The sequence below is a fragment of the Lithobates pipiens genome, unplaced genomic scaffold (assembly GCF_037356315.1).
Source record: "Lithobates pipiens isolate NorthernLeopardFrog02 unplaced genomic scaffold, aLitPip1_a1.2 Scaffold_16, whole genome shotgun sequence".
Lineage (NCBI taxonomy): Eukaryota > Metazoa > Chordata > Amphibia > Anura > Ranidae > Lithobates > Lithobates pipiens.
Window position 1 is genome coordinate 375917022 of NW_027507748.1, and position 24233 is coordinate 375941254.

General features: G+C 41.0%; 1 protein-coding gene across 2 annotated transcripts in view; it reads left to right on the forward strand.

The window, feature by feature from the left end:
• The window catches only part of AP2B1 (adaptor related protein complex 2 subunit beta 1), a 178022-nt gene extending 154825 nt beyond the window's left edge, over positions 1 to 23197 (forward strand). For both annotated transcript variants that reach the window (XM_077482163.1, XM_077482164.1), the window contains 2 exons: positions 16224 to 16378; positions 22339 to 23197. In XM_077482163.1, the coding sequence (XP_077338289.1) occupies positions 16224 to 16378; positions 22339 to 22413 (230 nt within the window). In that variant the 3' untranslated portion in view covers positions 22414 to 23197. The remainder of the gene's footprint in view (positions 1 to 16223; positions 16379 to 22338) is intronic.
• Positions 23198 to 24233: the final 1036 nt, after the last annotated feature.

Below are 24233 nucleotides of genomic sequence, written 5' to 3' on the forward strand. Positions count from 1 at the left end.
AAATGCTGTAAATTAAGAATGCTTTCAATTAAAAATTTAAAAAATTAAATAATGACCACGTACTTGTTTCATTGTAAAAGCACACAGAAATATCCAAGGCAAACCCATGGAAACCACTTATAGCAACAGAAAACAAGCTGGTGTGTTTGTTCATACTTTTGCACACAGCATTTGCAAATTATTATAGCAATTAACAATATTATTTTAATCAAGCAATTTAAAAATTAGTAATGTGCCAATTGCTACTTTAACATTTCCTTGAACTGCTTAGAGCATGAGTCCAACGTTTTTTCTTTTTACCAATTCCAACATTTTATCCCCAAGTAAAAACTAATAGGGAAGGCCTTGTATTCGTTCAAAAAATACTAGGAGTCTCTGAATGGTGGAAGTGGCGATCGAGCAACCCTTTATAGTTAATATGCAGAAGGGAAGCCACTTGGTAGTGGACCTGGAAGACTGCTGCTATCGCTATTGTAGTCACGACTAGTACAGTGATTTGAAGCATCCCCAGGGAGCGGTCAATACTTACATTGGTTCAAGTTGGATCAATGTAACTTCTGCTATAAAAATTATACCTAAACATGCTTTAAAGGTCATCTGTGCTAAGAGAAATGTTTAGACTGTCCATTGTTCACTTCTAAATGTGAAAATGCCAGTTGTGTGGCTTGCTTCCAGTGATCTAGTAGTACAAGGTATGCAGGGTGCAGTGCCAAATCTGAAGTTCATGCAGGTACCAATAACGCCTTTTTCACACAGGTGTACTTTGAGGGCCGTGTTTTGCATGCAAGCAGTGGTGGCCCATCAATAGGGAGTGCAGGGGCGCCGCCCCCCAAACTATGCACAAAAAAAGGTCACTTTAAGAGTGTCCAGACGCCGGACACACAGCAGTCTAAGGGAAGCTTTCCCAGCTTGCAATCAGCTGATTGCAACTGGGAAGCTGATTTGCTTGTGTTTAGGGAGTGTTCGGGGCACAAGCGATGTGCCTGCAAAAACTCCCACTTTACAATCATTTGTCTCTGGCCTCCTATGCTTTTATTATTTTGCCGGGGACTGAAGGGCGGTAGGTGGTTCTTTTTGCGGCACTGCTGCATCGCTACCGGTTTCCCACCACTCACTGTGCTGTGGACAGACTGTGGGTGGTGGATTGAGCAAGGCCTGAGGCTGAGTGCCACTTTTGTGATTCCTTCCTCCTAAAGGTAAGCTAGCTTAAGTGTCGGCACAGCGGTAATCGGACAAATTCACTGAGACATGACAGCCGCCACTCCACAGACACTCGCATCTCTCAGTCTCCAGTGTCCACTCTCAACTTCACCTGAGTCATGCAGGCTGGGTCCAGGGCGGATGACTGATTACAAGGCTGGAGCATCAGGGTGTCAGTGAGTGTGCCACGTGGCAGTGGCTGGCTGCAATCATGCAATGCTTTGTAACAGGATAAATTATGGGGATTTCTGGCAAGTACTGAGGGTCAGCCAGAAGGTGTCAGTGTTCCTGGATGTTTTTATATCAAAATGTGTGCATATATAGGTGTATACACAAATTGTGTACATCTGTCCTATGTAGTGTATACAGCTATATACACCCACCTTCTTCCTTACTTTATATAGAGACCCTCCTCCATTATCACTGACTGCAGATATACATTATCTGTCCTATTACTGTATATATAGCTGGATATAGGACACATGATGTATATCTGCACTCCCTGATGATGGAGGAAGGTCTCTATATACAGGAAGGAAGGTTTGTGTATAGCTAGTTGTATACAGGACAGATGATGTGTACCGGCACACCCTGATCTGTAATGCTAAGCTATATACCCTGATTTGTAATGATGAGATATATATACCCTGATCTGTAAAGCTAAGCTATATACCCTGATCTGTAATGCTGAGCTATATACTCTGATCTGTGAGGCTGAGCATTATACCCTGATATGTGATGTTGCGCTATATACCCTGATCTGTGAGGCTGAGCTGTATACTCTGTCCTGTGAGGTTGAGCTGTATGCTTTCAGAAATAGAAGGGTTAATAGTTTATTTTTGCCAATTAACAAAATGGAAAGTAAATGAACAGAAGAGGGATCCAAATCGAATCAATATTTGGTGTGACCACCATTTGCCTTCAAAACCAAATAATTTCTTCTAAGTACACTTGCACACAATTTTTGAAGGAACTTGGCAGGAAGGTTGTTCCAAACATCTTGAAGAACTACAGATCTTCTGTGTATGTACAGTGAGGGAAAAAAGTATTTGATCCCCTACTGATTTTTTACGTTTGCCCACTGACAAAGAAATGATCAGTCTATAATTTTAAAAGTAAGTTTATTTTAACAATGAGAGACAGAATAACAAGATAAATATCCAGAAAAACGCATTTCAAGAAAGTTATAAATTGATTTGCATTTTAATGGTAAATTAAGTATTTGATCCCCTTTTAATCAGCAAGATTTCTGGCTCCCAGGTATCTTCTATACAGGTAACGAGCTGAGATTAGGAGCACTCTCTTAAAGGGAGTGCTGCTAATCTCAGCTTGTTACCTCTATAAAAGAAGCAATCAATCCGATCCAGTCTCTCCACCATGGCCAAGACCAAAGAGCTGTCCAAGGATGTCAGGGACAAGTTTGTAGACCTACACAAGGCTGGAATGGGCTACAAGACCATCACCAAGCAGCTTGGTGAGAGGGTGACAACAATCGGTGCGATTATTCGCAAATGGAAGAAACACAAAATAACTGCCAATCTCCTTCAGTCTGGGGCTTCATGCAAAATCTCACTTCGTGAAGTTTCAATGATCATGAGAACAGTGAGGAATCAGCCCAGAACTACACAGGAGAATCTTGTCAATGATCGCAAGGCAGCTGGGGCAATGGTCACCAAGAAAACAATTGGTAACACACTACGCCATGAAGGACTGAAATCTTGCAGTGCCGTAAGGTCCCTGCTCAAGAAAGCACATAAACGGACCCGTCTGAAATTTGGTAATGAACATCTGAATGATTCAGAGGAGAACTAGGTGAAAGAGGTGTGGTCAGATAATGAGACCAAAATCAAGCTCTTTGGCATCAACTCAACTCACCGTGTTTGGAGGAGGAGGAATGCTGCCTGAGACCCCAAGAACATCATCCCCATCGTCAAACATGGAGGTGGAAACATTATGCTTTGGGGGTGTTTTTTCTGCTAAGGGCACAGAACAACTTCAATGCATCAAAGGGACGATGGATGGGGCCATGTACCGTGAAATCTTGGGTGAGACCCTCCTTCCCTCAACCAGGGCATTGAAAATGGGCCTGGGTGGGTGTTCCAGCATGACAAAGGAGTGTCTCAAGAAGAAGCACATTAAGGTCCCGGAGTGGCCTAGCCAGTATCCAGACCTTAATCCCATAGAAAATGTGTAGGGAGCTGAAGGTTCGAGTTATCATACATCAGCCTCAAAATCTTAATGACTTGGAGAGGAGACAAAACCCCTCCTGAGATGTGTGCAAACCTGGTGGCCAACTACAAGAAACGTTTTACCTGTGATTGCCAACAAGGATTTTGCCACCAAGTACTAAGTCATATTTTGCGAAGGGGTCAAATACTAATTTCCCTCCTTAAAATGCAAATCAATTTATAACTTTTTTTTTAAATGCGTTTTTCTGGATATTTTTGTTATTCTGTCTCTCACTGTTAAAATAAACCCACCATTAAAATTATAGACTGATCATTTCTTTGTCAATGGACAAATGTACAAAATCAGCAGGGGATCAAATACTTTTTTTTCCCCCTCTGTAGGCTGCCTCAATCCTTCTATCTTTTCTTGTAATCCCATACAGACTCAATGATGTTGAGATCAAACCATCACTCCCTTGTTCTTTACACTGAAGATAGTTCTTAATGACATTGGCTGTTTAGGGTCATTGTCCTGCTGCACAATACATTTAGCGCCAATCACATGCCTCCTGATGGTATTGCATTATGGATATGGTATATTTATTTTAGTTTTTATTGTGCACGAATGTATGAGATATGTTTAACGTTTGCAGCTTGATAGTGGCAGATTGGTAGACGGTTCTTTAAGGCTCGCAAGATTTTGTTGTTTTGTTATGGATAAGTAATCTGCCTGTATTTCTTAGCAATGAAGACACCATTGGTCCTTACCAAATTTCCAAAGCAATTTGCAGAAATGCAGCTTCAAGCTTGCATGGAACTTCCACCATGCTTCACTGTTGCCTGTAGCTGCTCTACAGCCCTTTGCCAACAAACTGCCTCTGGCTACAGCCAAATATATAGTCCAGAGCACCTGCTGCCATTTTCTGCACCCCAGTTCTTATGTTTTTGGTCATAGGACATGGAAACAAGGCTAATCGACTCACCTATGCATGAAAACATAGGAACTAGGGTAGAGAAACATGACAGCAGGTCTTCTGGAATGATGAGTCAAAATGTGAAATATTTGGCTGTAGCCAGAGGCAGTTTGTTCACAAAGGGCTGGAGAGTGTCTACAGGCAACCAGGAAACATGGTGGAGGTTTCTTGCAAGTTTGGAGCTGCATTTCTGCAAATGGAATTGGAAATTTGATCGTGATCAATGTGTCCTCAATTCAGAGTAATACAGGCAGATACTTATCCATCATGCTATACCATTGATGGCGAGCCACTCTAGATGTTTTGGAACTACATTTCCCATGACGCTCATGCACTCTGCAGTGTAGTTGAGCATCCTGGCAAATGTAGTTCCAAAACATCTGGGGTGCCAAGGTTTGCCATCACTGTGCTATACCATCAGAGAGGCATGTCACTGGCCCCAAATATGCAGCCAATGTCATTAAGCACTATCTTCAGTCAAAGAAGAACAAGGAGTCCTGAAAGTAGTAGTTTGGCTCCCACAGAGCCCTGATCTTAACATCCTTGAGTCTGTCTGGGGTAACATGAAGATACAGAAGGATTTGAGGCAGCTTACTGTACATCAATATAAGATCTGTGGTTATTTCTCCAAGACGACAGGAACAACCTACCTGCCGAGTTGCTTCAAAAACTGTGCAAGTGTAACTAGACAAATTGAAGAATTACTGCTGTTTTGAAGGCAAAGGTTGGTCACGCCAAATATTGATTTGATTTGTATTTCTCTAATGTTCATTTACTTTCCATTTTGTTAAGTTTATTTTTATCGATTAACACATCTATTTCTGAAATCATTCCTAATTTCCAGCATTTTTTCACACCTGCCTAAGACTTTTGCCCAATACTGTGTGTGTATATATATATATATATATATATATATATATATATATATATATATATTATTTCACAAAAGTGAGTACACCCCTCAGATTTTTGTATATATTTTATTATATATTTTAATTTTTCATGTGACAACACTGAAGAAATAAGACTCTGCTACAATGTAAAGTAGTGAGTGTACAGCTTGTATAACCGTGTACATTTTCCATGCCCTCAAAATAACTCAGCACACAGCCATTAATGTCTAAACCGCTGGCAATAAAATTGAGTACACTCATAAGTGAAAATGTCCAAATTGGGTCCAATTAGCCATTTATCCTCCCTAGTGTCTAGTAACTCGTTAGTGTTGCAAGGTCACAGGTGTGTATGGGGAGCAGGTGTGTTAAATTTGGTGTGATCTCTCTTACTCATACTGGTGACTGGAAGTACAACATGGCGCCTCATGGCAAGGAACTCTCTGAGGCTCTGAAAAAAAAATACATAAAGATGGCCTTGGCCTAGGCTATAAGAACATTGCAAAGAACCTGAGCTGCAGCATGGTGGCCAAGACCATACAGCGGTTTAAAAGGACAGGTTCCACGCATAACAGGTCTCGGCATGGTCAACCAAAGAAGTTGAGTGCACGTGCTTAGCGTCCTATCCAGAGGTCATCTTTGGGAAATGGACGTATGAGTGCTGCCAGCATTGCTGCAGAGGTTGAAGGGGTGGGGGGGTCAGCCTGTTAGTGCTCAGACTAAACTCTGCACGCTGCATCAAATTGGTCTGCATGGCCCAGAAGGAAGCCTCTTCTAAACATGATGCACAAGAAAGTCCGCAAACAGTTTCCTGAAAACAAGCAGACTAAGGACATGGATTACTGGAACCATTTCCTGTGGTCTGATGAGACCAAGATAAACTTATTTGGTTCAGATAGTGTCAAGTGTGTGTGTGGTGGCAAACAGGTGAGGAGTACAAAGACAAGTTTGTCTTGCCTACAGTCAAGCATGGTGGTGAGAGTGTCATGGTCTGGGGCTGCATAAGTGCTGCCGACACTGGGGAGCTACAGTTCATTGAGGGAACCATGAATGCCAATATGTACTGTGACATACTGAAGTAGAGCATGGTCTCCTCCCTTCGGAGACTGGGCTGCAGGGCAGTATTCCAACATAATAACCCCAAACACACCTCCAAGACAACCACTGCCTTGCTAAAGAAGCTGAGGGTAAAGGTTATGTACTGCCCAAGCATGTCTCCAGACCTACACTACCGTTCAAAAGTTTGGGGTCACATTGAAATGTCCTTATTTTTGAAGGAAAAGCACTGTACTTTTCAATAAAGCTAACTTTAAACTAGTCTTAACTTTAAACAAATATACTCTATACATTGCTAATGTGGTAAATGACTATTCTAACTGCAAATGTCTAGTTTTTGGTGCAATATCTACATAGGTGTATAGAGGCCCATTTCCAGCAACTATCACTCCAGTGTTCTAATGGTACAATGTGTTTGCTCATTGGCTCAGAAGGCTAATTGATGATTAGCAAACCCTTGTGCAATCATGTTCACACATCTAAAAACAGTCTAGCTCCTTCCAGAAGCTACAAAACTGACCTTCCTGTGAGCAGATTGAGTTTCTGGAGCATCACATTTGTGAGGTCAATTAAATGCTCAAAATGGCCAGAAAAAGAACTTTCATCTGAAACTCGACAGTCTATTCTTGATTCTTGTTCTTAGAAATGAAGGCTATTCCATGCGAGAAATTGCAAAGAAATTGAAGATTTCCTACAACGGTGTGTACTACTCCCTTCAGAGGACAGCACAAACAGGCTCTAACCAGAGTAGAAAAAGAAGTGGGAGGCCGCGTTGCACAACTAAGCAAGAAGATAAGCACATTAGAGTCTCTAGTTTGAGAAACAGACGCCTCACAGGTCCCCAACTGGCATCTTCATTAAATAGTACCCGCAAAACACCAGTGTCAACATCTACAGTGAAGAGGCGGCTGCGGGATTTTGGGCTTCAGGGCAGAGTGGCAAAGAAAAAGCCATATCTGAGACTGGCCAATAAAAGAAAAAGATTAAGATGGGCAAAAGAACACAGACATTGGACAGAGGAAGACTGGAAAAAAGTGTTGTGGACGGATGAATCCAAGTTTGAGGTGTTTGGATCACAAAGAAGAACGTTTGTGAGACGCAGAACAAATGAAAAGATGCTGGAAGAATGCCTGACGCCATCTGTTAAGCATGGTGGAGGTAATGTGATGGTCTGGGGTTGCTTTGGTGCTGGTAAGGTGGGAGCTTTGTACAGGGTAAAAGGGATTCTGAATAAGGAAGGCTATCACTCCATTTTGCAACGCCATGCCATACCCAGTGGACAGCGCTTGATTGGAGCCAATTTCATCCTACAACAGGACAATGACCCTAAACACACCTCCAAATTGTGCAAGAACTATTTACAGCAGAAGCAGGCAGCTGGTATTCTATCGGTAATGGAGTGGCCAGCACAGTCACCAGATCTGAACCCCATTGAGCTGTTGTGGGAGCAGCTTGACCGTATGGTACGCCAGAAGTGCCCATCCAACCAATCCAACTTGTGGGAGCTGCTTCTAGAAGCGTGGGGTGCAATTTCTCCAGCTTACCTCAATAAATTAACAGCTAGAATGCCAAAGGTGTGCAATGCTGTAATTGCTGCAAAAGGAGGATTCTTTGACGAAAGCAAAGTTTGATGTAAAAACAATGTTATTTCAAATACAAATCATTATTTCTAACCTTGTCAATGTCTTGACTCTATTTTCTATTCATTTCACAACGTATGGTGGTGAATAAGTGTGACTTTTCATGGAAAACACAAAATTGTTTGGGTGACCCCAAACTTTTGAACGGTAGTGTAAACCCTATTGAGCATTTGTGGGACATCCTCAAACGGAAGGTGGAGGTGCGCAAGGTCTCTAACATCCACCAGCTCCGTGTTGTCGAAAATTATAGGGCATAAGGGTGGGACTTTACATGAAAAACGCAGCAGCAACTGAATACAGGTGGACATGTAGAAGGGGTATTAGTACATAACATGGATATACATAACGGTTGGGGTATAGTTACCACATGATAAAACATAATATGAATATCAACTGTATTGCACAATAATTTACTGGAATCCACCAAAATTAATAAATATATAAACGTTAATGGCAAGGTATTGCCTGCATGGTCTATGGCCTCACTATTCCCAGTGAAGATTGATAAAATTGTAAAAATAATATACAAAAATTCTGATGACCACATGGGTGGTACAAAACTCTGCATCTTTGTAGCTCTACAAGTTTCATGGCTTGTAGCCACTCATCAGGAGCAGGCACGTGATGAGTCTAAAGAAACAAATTATATAAGATCTAAATATTCTGTCATATTCCAATATGGGGGAGGAGTGGAAGAGGACTCCAGTGGCAATCTGTGAAGCTCCGGTGAACTCCATGCCCAAGAGGGTTAAGGTAGTGCTGGAAAGTAGTGGTAGCCACACACAATATTGACACTATGGGCCCAATTTGGACCAAAGTGTAATCTTTTTGTTGCCAACGGTTTAGACATGGCTGTGTGTTGAGTTATTTTGAGGGGACAGCAAATTTACACTGTTATACAAGCTGTACACGCACTACTTTATATTGTAGTAAAGTGTAATTTCTTCAGTGTTATCACATGAAAAAATATAATAAAATATTTACAAAAATCTGAGGGGTGTACTCACTTTTGTGAGATACTGTATGTGTGTGTGTATATATATATATATATATATATATATATATATATATATATATATATATATATATATATATATATATATGTATATGTATATGTATTCAACTATTGCAATAGAACATGTGAAATTACTTCGAAGCCATCATCACTGCATCGGAAGCTTATGAGAAAAGTTGTGACTTTATGTACAGCTCGACCATTGTACTCCGTGCACCATCCCCCCACCCTGCCCTGGTATTTACTTTTTTACATTTTTGTTTATTTCATGTCATTTAAACATTGATTAACCCACAGCCCTGATATATATATTTTTCTTCTGTGTCATTGGACATTGTAGTATGTTTTGTATTGTACTACACAATAGTTGCATAAAGAAATATTTGACCTGAATTATGCTTTGGTCAGATAGATACAGTGTACAGACAGAAGTTTGGAACCACCAGGACACTTCCTAGAGCGGGCTGCCTAGCTAAACTGAACGATCGGGGGAGAAGGGACTTAGGGAGGTGACTAAGAACCCAATGGTCACTCCGACAGAGCTCCAGTGATCCTCTGTGGCATGAGGAGAACCTTCCAGAAGAACAATCATCTTTGCAGCACTCCACCAACCAGGCCTGTATAGTCGATTGGCCAACTGGAAACCAAGCCTCGGTAAAAGGCAAATGACAGCCCACCTGGAATTTGCCAAAAGGCACATGAAGGACCCTCAGACCATGAGAAACAAAATTCTCTGGTCAGATGAAACAAAGATTGAAATCTTTGGAATGAATGGCAAACAACATGTCTGGAGGTAACCAGGCACTGCTCATCACCTGGCCAATACCATCCCTATAGTGAAGCATGGTGGTGGGAGCATCACGATCTCTGAATGTTTCAGTGGCAGGAGCTGGGAAACTAGTCATGATTGAGGAAAAGATGAATGCAGCAATGTACAGAAACATCCTTGATGAAAACCTGCTCCAGAGCGCTCTGGACCTCAAACTGGGGCAAAGGTTCATCTTCCAACAGGACAATGACCCTAAGCATACAGCCAAGATAACCAAGGAGTGGCTACGGGACAACTCTGTGAATGTCCTTAAGTGGCCCAGACTTGAACCTGGTTGAAAATCTCTGGAGAGATCTGAAAATGGCTGTGCACCGACGCTCCCCATCCAACCTTGATGGCTCTTGAGAGGCCCTGTAAAGAAGAATGGGAGTAACTGCCCAAAAATAGGTGTTCCGCGCTTGTAGTATCATACTCAAGACTTGAGGCTGTAATTGGTGCCAAAGGTGCTTCAACAGAGGATTGAGAAAAGACTCTGAATACTTGTGTACATGGGATTTTATTTTTTTATTTATTTTTATTTTTAATTAATTTGCAAAGATTTCAAATACACTTCTTTCATGTTGTCATTATGGTGTATTGTTTGTAGAACTTTGAGGAAAAAAATGAATTTAATCCATTTTGGAATAGAACTGTAACATAAAATGTGGAAAAAGTGAAGCACTGTGAATACTTTCCGGGTGCACTGTACTTGCCTAACCCAATCAGGTTAGTCAGCCCTGCAATTTAAATGTAACCTGTATTGACAAAGATATGGAGGTTGTCATTGCTGACCTCCCTTCCCATTTTAGTTCCTTGGCCTCTCTAGTAATTCAGTAGCTCCTGTATTTTTTTGGTCACTGACCTGAAAGAACCATACAGCTCTGACTTTGCTTGTTCCAGGTCAATGACTCAGAACGTACTGAGATCAAAGCTAGCATTATTAAAGGAGGTAAACAGTGGCAGGTCCTATATTGTTCTCATTGCAGGTTTCCTTTTATAGGATGCTTTATCCACAGTTTTGTCCACATAAATCATGTGGTTGTAATAATTACGAAGACTGATGAAAGGACTTTATCATGGAGAGGTAACCTGTGCCACAACTCCCACTCATGCCAGTAAACAAGCATATCTAGGGATCTTTCTATGCAGCATGACCCTTGTTTGTGTTAACTACATGTGAAGACTTAAAATGATGCTGACTGTAAAGGATTTATTTCCTTTACGACCCCATCAGTTGTCACATAACATCCTGTTTTTCTCCCTCCGTTGAGCAGTTGTCAGCAGTTGTCATTGTATTGAAATACCTTCTTGAACTATTATTTATGTCCTTGTTGCTTCGACCACTCGTGTACATGTGTGCAGTCTATTAATCTCCACCTGTTCGCCCTCTTCCCTGTAACAAGATGAAGAGTAGTGAGCATTTGAGAAAGAATCACAGCTGATTCCAGTTCAGTGGCTCTGCTCTAGCAGAGAGGAAGAGAGCGAGAGAGTACACAAGAAAAAAGGATGGCTGCTAAAAATAGCACAGGTCATGTGACAATCTGCTGGCATTACATCTGAAAGAGTTATTAACCCATGGATTCCTAGGGAATTTATTGCTGTATTTGTGAGTAGTTGGAGAAGAAAGACATCCACAGCAGTGCAGTGTTTGCACAATACAGGGGTCATAGCAAGCGCTAGGAACCTTCAAGAGTCAAATCTTTTAGTTAGTGACATCTGTTGGCCTGCAGCAGGGGTATGACATGGCTTGGTCCTATCTACTTGGAAATGACACCTTCCCAGCAAAAGCTGACATGTATATGTGATGACACACGCTTTTATAAATCCACAGTAAGCCAGACTGGAACACATGGTGCTATGCCGTTGTGTAATTGCATGTCCTTTCTACAAGTCCTAAGCAACATCGGTTGCGCAGAGCTTTCACCACATCTGCACTTATCCTTTTATCTATGCAATGAAATGCAAACTACTCAGATACAAGGAATTGGCAGAAATGTTAGTTAAGCCACACGTAGATTGATTCTTTTTATACAGGATTTCTATAGTTTGCGCAATGCTTTAATACATAATGGGAAACAGTACAGTTACAATACAATGCAAGACAAGAGGGTTTAAAAGGTCTTGGTCGTGAATATGTATGTGTGTATGCATAAATTGAACAGGTTTATGTGCCTAAATATGGATCTTGACTTTATTAATATGGATATGCAGCAAGCTTGCATTAAAAACCAAGGATGTTAGATCTCCATTCTGAATGATTGCGATTACTCAAGGATATGATGGTAGTTGGGGTTCTCTAATTTACAAATCCCATGGGCTTTTCTCACAGATACGTTTCCTGGTTTACATGTCATTTAAGTAGTTTGTAAAATGTTAATTTATACATAGCTTTTCCTGGCTTACTGATCCACACTAGAACATGCATAGTATCTTAAAGCGGATCTTCATTGCATCTGAGTGCCACAAAACAAAAACACCATTTAATTAATTTTATTTATTAAAGCAAACTCGCTCATCCATCCACATCTCCATGCTTTTTGTTCAGAAATCACTTTGATTAACACCCCCTAGCATTTCTGGCTGTGGCCATCTTGAGTAGGGGCAAATGATTCATGTAGCATTTACTTCCTGGAATCCATCTGCCCTCAGCTCAAGCATGCATGCAGGAGAGTTTTCTTTCCCGAGAAAACCTCTCCTCCTGTCCTGAAGACTCCTGGGATGTATGACATAATTTGCCTAGGCAAGAAACCAGGGAGTAAGTGAGGAAATGTAAAAAAAAAGATATACTTTCCTATCTATTTACTAATGCTAACAATTAAAAATAATCAATGTTGATTAGTAGAGTGAAGTTCCACTTTAATGGCTTGTTCATTCAGGCTTTTCTGTTCTTTATTGTTACATAGTCAGGTTGAAAAAAGACACAAGTCCATCTAGTTCAACCAATAAAAGGGGAAAAAACAAAACATGCAATCCCATATACACAATCCTTTACCCACAGTTGATCCAGAGGAAGGCAACCCCAGCAAAGCATGCTCCAATTTGCTCCAGCAGGGGAAAAAAAATCCTTCCTGGTCCCCCAAGAGGCAATCAGATTTTCCCTGGATCAACTTTACCTATAAATGTTAGTATCCAGTTATATTGTGTGCATTTAGGAAAAAATCCAGGCCTTTCTTAAAGCAATCTACTGAGCTGGACAGAACCACCTCTGGAGGGAGTTCATTGCACTTTTTCACAGCTCTAAGCCCCTGTACACACGTACGGAGATTTCCACAACCAAATCCGTCGGATTTTGCCCGTCGGATTTTGCCCGTCGGATCTTGTCCGAAACTGTTGCATACACACGGTCGGACAAAGTTGACGAAAAAATCCGATCTTTCAGAACGTGATGACGTAATTTCGTTACGATGGGACTACATTCAGGCTAGTAGCCAATAGCTTTGATGTAGGAATTTGATCTGAGCATGCGTGGCAATTGGCCTGATCAAAATTCTCTACACATGATCGGAGTATGTCCGATCAGCCCAGTTGGTCGGGAAATATTTCCAACATGTTGGAAAATTGGGTCCGCCGGATATTGCGACGGAATCAGTCTGATGCATACCACACACAGTCGGATTATCCGACGACACGGTCCGATAGGACACATTCCGACGGATTCTCTGACCGTGTGTACAAGGGCTCACTGTAAAGAAACCTTTCCATATTTGGAGATTAAACCTATTTTCCTCCTTATATAATGAGTGCCCATTGTCCTCTGTGATGACCTTAAAGTGAATAACCCAACACCAAGTGCACTGTGTGGACCACTTATGTATATACATGTGAGTAAATAAAATCGTGGTAATACAGCGCTGTCCAGTGATCTCTCAAAAAATACCATAAATGGTGAAAAATACTGAATTGGAATAAAAAAAATGGTAAACATTTCCTGCTGCAACTTAATGTGAGATGCACACAATAAACAAAGAAAAAAAGCTGCGCTAAAACCTACAAAATATGTGTGAATATTAAATACCTATTTCATAAATAAAGTCGATACTGAAAAATCAAATTGCACTGATTAGAACAATGATCCTATTGTACGATTAGATATCAACGTGAAACAAATGTGTTGTATATGAAAAAAGTTATGTCCAGTACGATTCCTTAAATATACTAAACAGATAATGAAAATGTATATAATAACATTAGTCCACAGCAAAGACTGAAAGATGGTTCTTCAGCCCTCAGTAGTGACACCACACACAACGCCCTCAGGGATGTGACAAAGTACACCAGGGGTGCCCAACCTTTTAAAGAGAGAGGGCCACTTAAGCAACTTAGTAACCAGGCGCAGGCCACAATGAGTAGAGTGGGCGGATGACAAATCCATGTCCACCCTTCATATGCAGAGCGGACACGGACATGGCTTTCTCTACTCTATGGGCCCTCCGATCTGATCTGCCTTGATGGAATGGGACAGATCCCCCTTCTGTTTTTTAAGTGGACCAGATTGGAGGTAGGTGGGTGTATACGGCCACAAGTCATGTTCAAGTCCGTTTACATCTGTGGCTCAATAGAGGTTAACGGAGGGTCCGATTGGGCTGGATTGATCATGCCAAAGGGGCCTAATGCAGCTTTCACACATACACGTTGTGGATTACCTGCACTGCAGGTACAGTGCAGTACACCTGTGGCTTTCCTGTTGGTTAGCTGCACTTAGACTTCTATTATATCCTGCAGGTGTGGTGCACTTTCTGAAAGCTTACCACACCTGCAGGTAATAACGGAAGTCTATGGCTCAATGCAGGTAACCCGCAGGTGTTCTGCGCTGCACCTGCGGATCAGTTTGAAAGCAGCCCAGTAACCACTGCAGAAGAGATATGCCCATATGTGATTTTAGTAATAAACTTACCTGAATGTAAGACTGTTATTAAAGGTATCACCGGCTGTTGCTGTCTAAGGCAGAGTGCATTTGGTATCACTCTGCCTGTGACAGGAGGCGGCGCTATACAGGGAGCAGCTCTGTAGCCACTTGCTTTCTCTACCGCCAGCTTCATTAAAAACACTAATTCTCTGGGATGATGGGTCGGCAACCTACAATCTGGGCTTGCCATCCCAGAGCAGGAGGTCACGGGCCACATCAGAGGGCTCCACGGGCCACATGTGGCCCCCGGGCCACTGGTTGGGCACCCCTGGGGTACACCAAGGAAAGATCCTACACCAATATAATTACTGCCGCTTACCAGCTAGCTAGATCTCTTTTTTTAAGGAGATCCAACGTGCCTGTGGCTTATCCCCCGGCCAGGGTCTATGTGCAAAGGTAGCAAGATGTAGCCCAAATGCTCCACTTAAATCAGCAAGATGCTCCCGACTATTCAAGGTGACTAGATGTTGCCAAACGTTCCAATCTTTCAGCCATCCACAACATAACTGATAAGTACAGGAGAAGTTCAAAGCAGAGAGTATAGGTGAGCCGTAAGTACCAGGAGCTTTCAGTGCTAAGTGAGTACAGACTGCATACAGATTTCTAGGGAAGGGAGCTATGCCATGGCTGATCCATCCTATTCCCAGAAGACAGTGGATCAGGATGGATCAGTCATGGCATAGCTCCCTTTCCTAGTAGTCTGTAGTCATGCTTATTGACACCCCCAATCAATTACGTAAGGCTAGTCCTAATAGCTCATCTACTGTACTTGAGCTTCAGTCTAAATTGAAAAAAATCTAGGGGTGATATTTGATGCTAATTTAACCTTTGAGCCACATGTACAAAAAATCTAAAAACTTTTTTTCTTTTAGACAAGCTTTCACTTAATTGTCCCTTTTTCCCCTTTTATGTTATCCTGTGTATTTCTTGTGTTTTTCCTTGTAAAGCGCTTTGAGAAGCTACCCTTAAAGGCGCTATATAAAATAAAGTTTGTTCTAAAAAAAAGTGGGGGGTGGGGGGGACAAATGCAGCCACCAATCCAAGGACCATTGCACTGCAGTTCTATCTATAAGTGTTTGTTCTTGGGTTTAGATATGTTTTAATCTTCAAAGTTTACAGCAGAAGCACTGAAATTGCAGCTCCTCCTTCCTAATTTTTTCTGGCAGCAGGGACCTGGCAGCCTGCCAGCTTTCTAATGTATTTTAAATTTAATTTTATTAGAAAGTTTTCAAATGTGGTAACAAAATATGGCTTTGCATCATAGATATAGAACACAACATTTTGAGTCCTATACATATAAAAGAAATATACATTCAGAAGAAATATACTTTGTACAACTTTTTTTTTTCTCTTTGTGTAACAGCAATTCTTGCTGCTGTGATTGTACTTCATATGTGGATAACTGCTCTCATACAGCTTTGAAGACAAATCGTACACAGACAATGAGTCTCCTTTTAAATGACATCTTTCATAAAACTGGTTTCTGTTGTATTCAAGTATAATGGTCAGACATTGTAAGTGCATAAAGAAAACCATTTTACTATCTATGTGTAATTTTCTTTTTAGACGCTGTTTCCAGTAAGCTGCAAAATAACAATGTTTACACTATCGCCAAGCGGAATGTGGAAGGACAGGACATGCTGTACCAGTCCCTAAAACTTACCAACGGCATTTGGATCTTGGCAGAGCTGAGGATACAGCCTGGGAATCCAAATTACACAGTAAGTGTTCAGAGAATATGCAACCCAAAATGCAATTTGATTAAATGCCAAATAGTTTTGACTATCCATTTGTACTCAGCAGGCTTTTGCCTTCTGTATCCTTAAAGCGGAGGTCCACCCTAAAATGGACCTCCGCTCATCGGAATCCCCCCCCCCTCCGGCGCCACAATCGGCACCTTTCAGGGGGGAGGGGGGTGCAGTTACCTGGATAATCCAGGTAACTGCACCCACTTCCGGGCTAGCTCTCTGCGGAAAGGGGCGTACGTTACGCCCCTTTCCGCAAGCGCCCGCCCCCTTCAGCAAGTGCCCCGCTGCCTGCTGGGAAACACACAGCTCCCAGAGGCAGCGGGGACCGTCCGGATTGCGCCGCGCGGCTCGCGCATGCGCAGTAGGGAACCGGGAAATGAAGCCGAAAGGCTCCATTTCCTGATTCCCATACCCAAGATGGCGGCGGCACGAGCGAGCGATCGGCTTCGGGTGCCGACATCGCGGGCGCGCTGGACAGGTAAGTGTCACTATTTAAAAGTCAGCAGCTGCAGTATTTGTAGCTGCTGGCTTTTAAAAAAAAAAAAAAACGCGGAGTCCCGGTGGACTCCCGCTTTAAAGTGACTGTAAAGTCTTGTGTTTTTTTTCAATAAAAATAACAAACATGTTATACTTACCTACCCTGTGCAGTGGATTTGCACAGAGCAGCCTGGATCCTTCTCGGGTCCTTCTTCTGTTCTGGCCCCTCCCTCCCTCCTGTTGATTGCCCTCACAGCAAGCAGGTTGCTATGGGGGCACCCAAGCCAAGTCACAGCTCCCTGTGTCCATTCAGACACGGAGCTACAGCCCGGCCCCACTCCCTCTCTCTCCTGATTGGCTGACTTTGACAGCAGCGGGGGTCAATGGCGCCGCTGCTGTGTCTCAGCCAATCAGGAGGGAGAGTCTCGGATGGCCGGTAGACTGGTGGACATCGCTGGACAGAGATGGGGCTCATGTAAGTATTAGGGAGTGTTGGGAGGCTGCTGTACACAGAAGGCTTTTTATCTTAATGCATAGAATACATTAAGATTTAAAAAAAAACCTTCATACTTTACAACTCCTTTAAATTATAGATTGCTTTTGGATAGCCTCAAAGTTGTTCTCATTTACATAGCATAACTTTACCACACTGTAAACTTTATCTGTACCATACTGACAGATCATCCTAATCATTTGTAAAATAGATTTGAATGCTGTCTGTCCTAACAAAGATTTAAAGCTCTGTTCACACCTGAGCGTAGTGCAGCAACAGCTGTTGCACCGCATTTTTATTTTTGTATGTGTTTTCGTGGTGCATTTTTTTAAGCAATACCATTAATTTGAATGGGCCTCCATCCACTCCAAACAAGCTCATGTGCCAAGTTTTGGCACAGAGCCAAGAGCGTTTGGCAGTGTGATTTTTGACACTATTTTAGCATGATTTGTCGCTTGACAAACATGGCAAAATCGCACCACATTTGGGTTACGAAGTAATTACATCGCAAATACGTCCCATGTTTTGGCGCGTTTCTGGAATTCTGCGATTCTGCCCATGATTTCAGTATGCTTAGGGGTGAACAGAACATAAAGGTTTAAAAACTGGGCTTCGGTGTTACTGAGAAGGAAACTCAGGCTATTAGGAGAAACCCACTTTGACATTGTTCAGGCGTTCTTGCCGTCAGCCACAAGACCGTCTCCTGAGAAACCTCTAAAATGTAAGAATTACAACAAAAAAATTATAATAATTAAGAAAATAAAGAAATTAGTATGCTTTGTGAATGAGAATACATAACAAACATAGTGGGGGTTTTCTTATTTGACTGCAAAAGTAAAAATACAATTTAAAGACCCAACAGATATACAGTATATGCTATTAAATGTCACACAGGAACCCAGTAAAGAGATAAATATTTAAAATGTTATTGCATTCTTTCTGAAAAGGCGATTTTCCCAGTTCCAAGTAAGTTCTGAGTCACTGACTTAGGACTTCATTGGTAACAAGCTTATTCCAACTCCAGATCTGTCAACTTGTTCTGGGTCACACTCCTCCTTACAGTTCCCAGTACTAGTCCAGAACTGATGCTGACAAACCAAACTTCAACTGCCATAACCTGCACAGGGCCAAAGTGCGTCCAACAGCGATCATCACAGGTAATTGCTAGCTGTTCGGAGAGCCGCGAATAACTGCGGCCTCCCCCTAGCTGTAATTATAGTGAATGGAGCCAGCGGGCACACCTAGCCGCTCATAGCCACAGCAGGAATCTTCTGCAATTTGCACCATCGCCAGTGTGAATGTAGCCTTGCAATGTCTGGTCCTGGACAGCTTCTGGCAGTGAAAGCTTAGTTTTTTTGCCTTTAAGGACTGTATCAGCAAATGTAATGAGCAAGGTAGGGGAGACTTGGTACGAATTTATGTTAAAAGCTAATTTATACTTACAAAGCAATTTTAGTTAATTAGTTAGAGGACTTCTGTAAATACATTTTTACATAGCCACTTATATTTTCATCTTATGACCCTTATGAAGTGAGCATTGCCACTTTTTCTATGGTCTTGGGTTATAAAGTTGTATTTATTTGTAGTTCTAATTAATTTCTGGAAGATTCTTGTTTTCCAATTTAATTTGTTTAACAGAGTACCCCTATATTTGTGGCCCAGAAAGGTTTGTCTAGAATTGCCATAGTTCGATCCTTTGCATACAAGTGTTCCATACCGTTAAAAAAAAAAAAAAAAAAAATTGCTTCTCAGCTGCCGTTAAAATTAGGGATGCATCGGACGAAAATAGGGTTATTGGTGTTTTGCCAATGCGATTTTGCCGCAATTTTACCACGTTTACGGCATGGTTTTCATAGATCTGGTGACTCAAAAACGCAACATGGGTGCATTTTCAATGCATTTCAGCGGGGAGGTGCATTTTTGTAACTGACCAAATATGCACCAAAAATGTTGCAAGCAGAATTTTTAACACTGCAATGGAAGCATAACTGACCAGTGTAGAGACATACATAGAATTTAAAGGGATGCATTTTTCGCAAGCTTTTCTTGCACTTTTTTTTTTTTTTTTAAATGCAAAAGCAGTTCAAAACCTATTCATTAAAAAGTTGAATATAATACAATTATGTATTAAAAAATATATTATTTTTAAAAACTGTCCATTTTTGTTTTCGGCCAAGTGCATCCTGAATTGTTAGTTTCGGTCCAGAATTTTCATTTTGGTGCACCACTAATTTAAAAACTTGACCCTTGTTTGGCTCCATCTACAGATTTGTCTTGCTTTGAGCAAGTTTGGTTGAAAAAAGTTATCCTTTGAGAATTGTTAAAGTAAAATTCCAGCTAAAGCCTAACTAGTCTTAAAAATGCTCCCTCCTAACACCTCTACTAACTAACCTGTGTAGAAAATATGCATATGCTTAACTATTTTCAGCCCGGTCCTACCTGGTTGCATGATTCAGCTTTCTGTGTGAGCCAGCTGCAGGGGAGAGGAAGGACTGTCAAACAAAACCAAAGAAAATCCCAAGCTCAATTTACCAGCCAATCTGCAACCAGCCAAATTATTCTACCAGTTTGTGTTAAAAACAGGTGTTTAGTTTGCACATACTTTCAAATATATGTGTAAGCTGCAGAGCCACTTAAAAAAATAAAGGAACAAGGGAAGGAACACAAGAACATACAAAGTAGACTAGACTGTTTTTCTTTTTTTGTTTAATCTGCATACGTCACTAAGCTTTAAAGAGGGAATTTGTCATTGCACCCTAGGATTTTAATATAATCAGGGAATGTAGCAATTGCTTTAGAATATGTAAGTGACTCCCGCGCTGTCAAATTTAGAACTAAGGGTACACTGCAGCAAGCACCTGATAAACTGATCCTTAACAGAAAAAGTAGGGTGAAATGAGCAAATGATAGTGTAGCACTGTGTAAATGTTGATATACTAAAGATATGTGCAGTAAAAAGCAACACAAATGTTATAGTATTAAGTGGGAAATGCCACAAATAGTGGTAATTGGAAGTGAAGGCTGAATCCAAAACATAGGATGAATATCAAACTGATAAACGATAAACAAGTGAAACAAAGTATCAAAAGTCCAACATGCATGACTAAGTATAAAATATATAAGTGCTATCCAACAGTTAGAAGGTGTGATCCAAATTTTTGTTATTGTGACAGTCTAGAGATTTTTTCCAAAATGCAAAGTACCTCCACCGGGAAACAACAAAAGGCAGTGCCTGGCCAATCCTCTGTGAATAGCACCTATGTGTGTGCAAGCCCCTCATCTTACTGCCGTAAGGTTATAGCATGAATAGATCACCGGCATCGGTTTTCAGAGGATCCCTCTTGGTTATAAATGAGGCTTTCTTCACTAATTTTCTAGATATGCGGGCGTTAATAGGAAAGAGATGTGCCCATAGCGTAATCCAGTTTAAAAATGGTATTTCTTACCGCAAACAAAATAGATACACTCACATTTAAAATGTAAAAAAAAACGGCAGCAATCCACGAGCGCTGAGCTTGTTTACTTCCGTCCAATCCTGGTAATACCTATTGCTCCAATCCCGACATCACGTGACTTCATCAGAGGATCAATTGATTTAAATGTGCTTATGTACTGTTCTAAAATGACCTAATGGATTATTATTCTGATGATGGTTCATCATTGCATAGTGTATTATTTAGTGATAGCAATTGTAAAGTTGATGCTACACAGCAGTGACCTTCAGAATTTACTAAAGTAGACTCAGACATATGTTTAACCGCTTTAGCCCCAGAAGGTTTTACCCACTTCTTGACCAGGCCATTTTTTGCGATACAGCAGTACGTCGCTTTAACTGACAATTGCACTTGAGTTGTGCGACACTGTACCCAAATAAAATTCATGTCCTTTTTTGCCCACAAATAGATCCCCTCTGTGGTTTTTATTTTTGGCACTATAAACAAAAAAAGACCAACAATTTTGAAAAAGAAATAATTATTTTTTAATTTCTGTTATAATACATATCCGAAAAAAACGAATTTCTTCATCAATTTAGGCCAATATGTATTCTGCTACATATTTTTAGTAAAAAAAAAATTAAGTCTATATTGATTGGTTTGGTTTGTGTAAAAGTTATAGCGTCTGCAAAATAGGGGATAGATTTAGGGATTTTTTTTATTGTTTTTACTGGTAATGGCAGCGATCTGCGTTGTTTTTTTTTTTTTGTGGCACCGTGACATTGCGGGGTTAAATGTGTTCCCTGGGAGGTGTTTTCTAACTGGGGGGAGTGGATTCGCTGGAGAAAAAAAGAGAACGTGATTCAGCTTAGCTGAAACACAATGTCTCTTTTCCTCCCTGACAGATCAGCGGTCTGCTTTGTTTACATCTCTCCTGTGAACGATCAGTGGGTCGCTGATTGGCTCCTGCTGTCCAATCACAGTGGGAGCTGAGAGCGCAATTGCCCTCTAAACAGCGTACACAAAATCACTTAAACCCTGCTGCAGTAAATGTACATGGGGTGGTCCGGAAGCATTTAAAGAGTGTCTGAACCCTAAAGAAAAAGGTATTGTATTGTAGTTTACTAGTTTTTTGATATGATAGTTCTGTTTTTTTCCCATATCTGGAAGGTCTTTTTTTAAGAACTTTGATGTCAAAATTAACCTGTTGGGGTTAGTTCACTCAAAGGTGATTTGACAGCTCTCTAAACTCGTAACTGTTGTTCTTTCATATGTTTTGTGGTATTCAGCATAAAATTTTTCTGCCAGTGTCCTGTTTACCTTGGGTTCAGCATTTCCTTCTTCTTTGGGGTACTCCTATGCCTCCTATTGTAGTCTTTAAAAAAATTAGAATTCAACAGTGAAACTCATTGTATTGGAAAATGCCAACAGCACATAGCGACCTTTTCTTTTGCTTCCTCACCATTCTGATCAGCCAACGTTTTTCAGTATTCTAAGTTCTCCAATAACCACTTTTTTTTTTTTTCCAGCTTTCTCTGAAGTGTCGGGCTCCAGAGGTGTGTAATTATGTGTACCAGGTCTATGACTCCATATTGAAGAACTGAAGTGACAGTCCAGTGGCTGATGTCTTACAATTGTACACTAGATATTTCTGATGTAAAATGTCTCATAACCCTCCTACTTTTACAATGTATTGGATTATCCATTCCAGCTCTAGGAAGCTTTGCTGTCAGAGCCCTGAGCAGTGATCTGGATTGTAGAAGGCACTTGTTATATATCTCTGGATGGGCAGTGACTGCCTATGGCCTCACAGGCTAGACACATACACAAGTTCCTACAGGAGTATATACAGACTAGCAGCTGTAATCATATACATAAAGTAGGGCTTTGTTAAAATATGATGTATTTGCCATTTTTATTGTGCTCATATTGCTATATACTATTCTGTTTCATGTAGTTGTTTCTTGCCATTATATCAGCCTGAATAAACTGGAGTAGTCATGTAGTATATCAGGACTGAGTATGGACAGAAGCTTTATCGGCTTGCTGTGCACTGAGCCAATATCATTTCATGACCATAAAATACCTACATTGGCCTAGTTTTATGTTATAATTTTGTGTTGACATATCTGCCATACTTAACCTCTAAAAACAATTTTCCAGTAGATTAAAAAAAACTATATCATTCTTTGTGCCACGTGTATACCTGTATACCCCTTGTTGTGATATTCAGCTGCTGCTTGACACCTTCCTCTGCAAATGTACATTTCGTGCCAATGCTCAGTGCATACTAGCCTGACTGAGGATGTCACCTGTGTGTTGTAAGGTCCAGTTTTCAAAGTAATATGAAAAATATTGTAAAACCAATAAAATGTTTAAGAAAACCAAGATGGGTCGTTTCTTTTTGCACAGGCATTTTACAGCCATTCTATCAGATAAAGACCTGCAGGGAGCTAATTAATACAGTGAATATAAAAAGTGTACACACCTCTGTTAAATTGTCAGGTTTCTTTGTTGTAAAAAAATGAGACAAAGATAAATAATTTCTCCACCTTTAATGTGACCTATAAACTGTACAAAACAATTGAAAAACAAATTGAAATCTTTTAGATGGGGTGAAGTAAAAATAAAAAAGCAAAATAATATGGTTGCATAAGGGTGCACACCCTTACAGTAATACTTTGTTGAAGCACCTTTTGATTTTATTACAGCACTCAGTCTTTTGGGGTATGGAGTCTATCAGCATGGCACATCTTCACTTGGCAATATTTACCCACTCTTCTTTGCAAAAACAATCCAAATCTGTCAGATTGCGAGGACATATCCTGTGCACAGCTTTCTTCAGATCACCCCCACAGATTTTCAATTGGATTCAGGTCTGGGCTCTGTCTGGGCCATTCCAAAACTTTAATCTTCTTCTGGTGAAGCCATTCCTTTGTCGATTTGGATGTATGCTTTGGGTCGTTGTCACGTTGAAAGATTAAGTTCCTCTTAACCACTTACGGGCCGCCTGCCGCAGTTTTACGTCTGTACTTTGAAGAGGAATATTGTTGTTATGGCAGCAGCTAGCTGCCATAACCCCAGTATCCTCTTCTTCAGCAAGTGGTCCTCTTCAAGATAAAAGTGGTCTCTGCTGCAGATTTGCCACGAGATCACTTTTATCGGCGGCGGGAGAGGCCTCTTGGCAGCCTCCCTGACCAGTTTTCTTCTCATCTTTTCATCAATTTTGGAGGGACGTCCAGTTCTTTGTAAAGTCACTGTTATGCCATATTTTCTTCACACTTGATGACTGTCTTCACTGAGTTCCATGGTATATCTAATGCCTTGGAATTCCTTTGTACCCTTCTCCTGACTGATACCTTTTAACAATGAGATCACTCTGATGCACTGCAAGCTCTCTGTGCACCACAATGGCTTTTGTTGT